Raw genomic sequence first — 6,000 nt, forward strand, 5'->3', positions numbered from 1 at the left:
TTTAAAAAAAATCATCTCATTTTTAGCACTGGGCTTTCACTTTCCTTTCTAAAACAACATTTAAACATCAAACTTTTTTTTTTATCATCTATGTATTTTACTTTGAAAGATCATCCATTTTTAGCATTCTACTTTTAATTTTCTAAATATTAACACATTGCTTTTTAAAAAAATCATGCAGTTTGTAGCATTTTGCTTTCAAATTTCTCTTTTTTACAACATTGAAACGTCGAACTTTTTTTTTCTCATCTATGCATTTTACTTTGAAAAATCTTGCAAATATAACATTCTACTTTTTTTTTTTGTAATACTAGCACATTGCATTATAAAAAAATATACCAATTTTAGCATTCCACTTTTACTTTCCTTTTAGTAACATAATTGAAACATCAAACTTCTCTTTCTAATCTATGCATTGTACTTTGAAAAATTCTACACTTATATCGTTCTACTTTTCGCTTTCTTTCTATTAGCACAATGAATTTTCAAAAATCATCCCATTTTTAGGCTTGTACTTTCTCTTTTCTTTCCGTTACAGTATTGAAACATTAAAGCTTCTTTTTTCTCATCTATGCATTTTATTTTGAAAAGACTTCCATATAGAGCATTGTATTTTTAGTTTTCTTATTATGAGAACTTTACATTTCAAAATTCATCCCTATATTAACATTGTTCTTTCACTTTTTTTGCTTTTTTTTATTGCATTGTACTTGCCTTTTTATTTCTGTTTAAACTCACAACATTGATACATCAAACTTCCTTTTTCTCATATATACATTTTACTTTGAAAGAAACATGAACTGATAAAGGGGATTGCTAATAAGGAGCGGATGAGAAAAGATATATATATATATATATATATATATATATATAGAGAGAGAGAGAGAGAGAGATTTTATTATGAGTAAACATTTAGGTTAACTTTGTTGTAGGAAGATGAAGTATGTATTATATATGAGATGCCTAATGTTTTATGAATCTGATGATTATGTTCTATCATAATATCATAATAATAACACAGGAAAGATTAATGACGACAAGATTGGATGTTTGTACCAATAAGTATTGTTTGTATAATTAAGCATCATATAAGTATATGTGCTTTATGGATATGATTAGTATAATGAGTTGAAGTATGGATAATAGGTGTTAGGTTTAGACTTTATTTAGTAATGATCTAGGAATATGATTAATCATGGATATATGGTGATATATGGATTAAGGAAAAGATGAAATATGTATTACATGTGAAATGACCAATGTTTTAAGGATCCCATGCTTATGTTTTATCGTAATAATCACATATCAGATAGATTAATGACAATGAGATTGGATCTTTGTACTAATAAGTATTATTTTAATATTTAAGCATCATATATGTATATATGTGCTTTGAGGATATGATTAGTATGATGAGGTTAAGTATGGATAATAGATGTTAATTTAAGACTTTATCTGGTAACGATATAGGAATATGATGAATTATGGACATATGATGATATATAGATTAACGAAAAGAAGGAATTTAATATGTAAGTATATGAATAAATCATAAAGTGGTCTTAGCATGATGTCAATGATTGAGGATTTGAAGGGTATGGATGTATCATATTCTTAAGATTATTTGTAAGTCGAGGATTATGTAAGCCTTAAGTGTCATAATTAGAATAATTAGACAAGATAAGTATGATTCTTCTACTTTCATGTTAAATACTTCATATATACACTAAAAGCTAGATTTAGTCATAATGTCATTTTTAGCATCTTACTTCCACTTGTCTTTTTTTAACAACATTGAAACATATAAACTTTTTTTTTCTCATCTTTGCATTTTACTTTGAAAAAGCTCCAATCATTGCATTCTACTTTCTGTTTTATTATTATTAGCTCTTTGCATTTTAAAAAAATAACCTATTTTTAGAAATGTACTCTTACTTTCCAATCTGTAACAGAAAGGAAAGTGAGAGTGAAATGCGCTATCATTTTTTAATACATGGTTTACCATTAAACCCACCATAGCTGTTCATTTTTTTGTTTATCTTCATAAACTATTAATGGTTGGTATCTATTTACTCGATATTTTTTTATTCAGTCTCATCTTGTTGCGTGTTTGTCTGACATTCTTCCTTCCTGTAGGCAAACATGATTAAAATGTTTTGGACTAAGATATGAATTAATCATTGTTTATTGTTGTAATATTTCTTCAAAGATTATAACACATCAATAAACTAAATTACTCTGATTTATGTGTGGAATACTCTTGGAAATTTATTTTGTAATTTCTATTGGTCTTCAATTCTCCAAAGTAAAAAATTTCTCAAAAAAACTCGAGTTCCTTTTGAAGTTTGCAATTTAATTTCTTGTGTGGTGTTTTTGTATCTTGCAATCTTCTATTTGAAACCATAGTTTCTACTTCTTCCATTTATGTTATTTAGATTTTATATCTTCTAATTTCTCACTTTATTTCTCAACATCGCATTATTGTTATTCATCATTGGCTTTATTGTTTTATGAGGTTTGCAACAGTCGATTATGATGAGAAATTTTAAGAACATACAATATATATATATATATATATATATATATATATATATATATATATATATATATATATATATATATATATAGGGTTAGATTCATGTAAGGTCATTATATTTTGTGAAACAAAGAGATGCAATCTTAACCACTCATTTTGTAGATAAAAAAAACATTTTAAAATGCAAAATAATTGAAAATTTTCAAAAAAAAAAACAATATTATTTTTAATATAGATTAGGTAGACATAGGTTAAGGTGAAACCGCCTCTCAACCTTGTCGAGAGCGACCGAGTCATTTCATATTGGATTTAAATGTAATGTTTTCCGGTTATTTTTTGTTTTTAGACATTTTGTACATTTTTAAGTTATATAGTTAAAAACAAATCGTTTTCATACACGACCGGGTCATTTCATCGCCCTTAACACCATCATGCATATTCCTCCCGTTGAATACATGGTCACTGAAGGGCAAATGTCATATTAGCCCATCAAACTTTTCGTGTTTGTTTTAAAAGGTCCCCAAACTTTTTTTTTTGCACATTAAAGAAGTATATTTTCATTTCTATGTTTTAAAATATCCTTATGTTACCTTCTACCGGGTTGATAGGTAATATACATGTCACGAGGGAAAATGTCGGTGACAGGTCATTTAATGAAATGACCACATTTGTTGTACTTATATTAATTTGTTATAAAGTAAACATCGTGCGATATACAATCCTCTCCCCCTCATTGAAGAAACCCCTCGTCATTAAAGAGAACCATCGTCGTCCCACCATAGTAACTGAAGATCGATGGCTATATTCCTGTCAATCAAAGTTCATTTCCAAGGTGTGTTCATCAACAAACCTTTTTGCTATTCTGATGGTGTTCATCATGTGTTCGAGAACGTCGATTTTGCTGGTATGTCATTTAATGAGTTTGTGGGTTTTCTTGAACGATTCACACAAGAGAAGTGTGAGAAAGTTTATTATTGTCAACCCGATTTACAAATCCCAGAAGGTTTATCCTTGATTTCGAATGAACGTCAATATCAAGAATTTATAGTCATTGCTTATCAATGTGGAGTAGTTGCCAATTCTAGGTATGAGGTTCACCAACCCTAAACAATTAAAATTTATGATTTGTAATTATGCTGTAACAAATGGATATCAATTGTACTTTGAAAAAAAAAAACGACAGTAAAAAGTTATTGGTTAAGTGTAGTAATGGTCAATGCATATTTAGGCTTTGGGCATCATGGATGAGTGAGGAGCAGTCTTTCCAAATCAAGTCCTTTATCATTGACCACAATTGTGCAAGAAATTTTAAATTAGGGTCAATTGTTAATTACAGATGGATTGGTAGTCATTTCACCCAGGAAGTGCTTGAAAATCAGAAATTCAATGTGAGGATGTTAAAAGAGGAAGTAAAGAATAAATTTGGCATAGAGGTTAGTACGGGACAATGTAGGAGAGCTAAGCAACATGCAATGTCTCTTGTTGAAGGTACCATAGTGGAAAATTATGCAAAGTTGTGGTCCTATGGTGAAGAGATAAAAAGGTCTAATCTAGGGTCAACAGTCAAGTTGTCTGTGAACTCTATGCCTGATGGGAAAACTTACTTTAGCAGGATATATATATATATATATATATATATATATATATATATATATATATATATATATGTTTTCATGCACTAAAGAAGGGTTGGAGAAGTGGCTGTAGAGGGATAATAAACTTAGATGGGTGTTTTCTAAAAGAAATGTGTACTGGTTAGTTATTATGTGTTGTTGTTAAGGATGGTAACAATCATATATACCCAATAGCTTGGGCTGTAGTTTGTGTTGAAAATAAAGACAACTGGAAATGGTTCTTGGAAAACTTGTAAGAAGATCTGCATCTTGAAGGTGGTTTTGGTAGGACATTGATGTCAGATCAACATAAGGTATGTTTCTACTTTATAATGTCATATCTAATTTCTTTCAAATGTGATATAATTCTGAATATTATGATGATATAAATGCAGGGGATAATTGATGATGTGAAAGATTTATTTCCAAAGATTGAACATAGACAATGTGCCAGACATGTTCTTTCCAATTTCAAGAAGAAATTCCCTAGGGCTCAGTTTGAGAAACTATTTTGGAAGGCTTGCAAGGCCTCAACAGAACCTCTTTTCAATTCTGCAATGAAAGAGATTCAACTGATTAGCCCTGCTGCTTATGTGCATCTGATTGGAAGGAATCCAAAATCATGGTCAAGAGCATTTTTTCAATTTGGAAGGGGGTGTGATGCAGTTGAGAATGGGTTGTCTAAAAGCTTTAACAATGTTATATTGGAGGTTAGGAAGAAGCCAATTATTACAATGTTGGAGGATATTAGAATATATGTGATGCAGAGGATGTGTAGTTTGAGGCAGAAAGGAAGTGGATGGGTACATCTTGATGTATGTCCAAACATAGTGGCCTGAATACATTTGAAACAAGAAACTTAGGAGAGTCTTATGGAGTTGATTTGGAAAAGAAAACATGTTCTTGTAGGATTTGGCAAATGAATGGGTATGGTTGTGTACACTCAGTGACAGCCATTAGTTATGTAAATAGAGATGTAGAGGTATTTATTGATCCTGTATATCGTGCTTGCATATATATGAACACATACAAGTACACAATTGGAAGCATGAATGGGAGTGCAATGTAGCCTCCAACAGAGTACATACCACCTTTGCCACCATTGAAAAGGAAGATGCCAGAAAGACCTACTATTAAGAGAAAGAGGGACAGTACTAAGGTTACTGGATCACACAGAGTATCCAAGGCAGGCAAAAAGATGTAATGTGGTGTTTGTAAGAAATCATGCCACAATAAGTCAACCTGTGATGCAGTGTCAAAGCCCTAAAAAAGTCAGGTGAAAAAGAGGAAGGTTGAAGGTGAAGGTGAATCAAGTGCATTAAAGAAAAGGAAGGTTAAGGGCAAAATGGGAAGGGAAAGGGTGAAGGTGAATGTGAGTCAACAAGTGGTATGACTAAGAAGAATGGTAAAAAAGTAGATACACTGAAATTAAGAAAAAGTCAGAGAGGATACTAAAGAAAAAGTTGGCAAAAAAGGTTGCAGGAAAAAACCGTGAAGGTGATACATCAACCAAACCAATGGACTTGGATTAAAGATGTTTTTGGAGTATGTTAGTTATGGATGTATGGATGTTTGTTTTCTGTTTGTAACGTGAATATTAACGTGTCTTTAAAACACCAAGTTATGATATTAATGAATGTATGGATGTTGGTTTTCTGTTTGTAACATGAATATTAGTTTCTTTAGTTTAAAACATAACATGAATCTTTTTTTTTATAATTGTACTTCCAATGCAATTCCATATAACAATGTACTTCCACATAAGGGGAAATTGAACAATGTACTTCCACATAAGGGGAAATTATAACAATGTACTTCCACATAAGGGGAAATTGAAGTCCTGGAACATAC

At 30.6% G+C, this 6,000-nt stretch overlaps 1 protein-coding gene across 1 annotated transcript; it reads left to right on the top strand.

Annotated features, from left to right (window-relative positions):
* The first annotated feature begins 4,234 nt into the window (after positions 1-4,234).
* LOC145100113 (uncharacterized) lies at positions 4,235-5,785 on the top strand. The gene is made up of 2 exons (XM_079037506.1): positions 4,235-4,463; positions 4,545-5,785. Exons 1-2 carry the CDS (start codon positions 4,446-4,448, stop codon positions 4,986-4,988), a joined length of 462 nt encoding a protein of 153 aa, XP_078893632.1. The 5' UTR covers positions 4,235-4,445; the 3' UTR covers positions 4,989-5,785.
* The last annotated feature ends 215 nt before the right edge of the window (positions 5,786-6,000 follow it).

The sequence above is a fragment of the Lactuca serriola genome, chromosome 4 (genome assembly GCF_051521515.1).
Source record: "Lactuca serriola cultivar US96UC23 chromosome 4, Lser_US96UC23_V15, whole genome shotgun sequence".
NCBI lineage: Eukaryota > Viridiplantae > Streptophyta > Magnoliopsida > Asterales > Asteraceae > Lactuca > Lactuca serriola.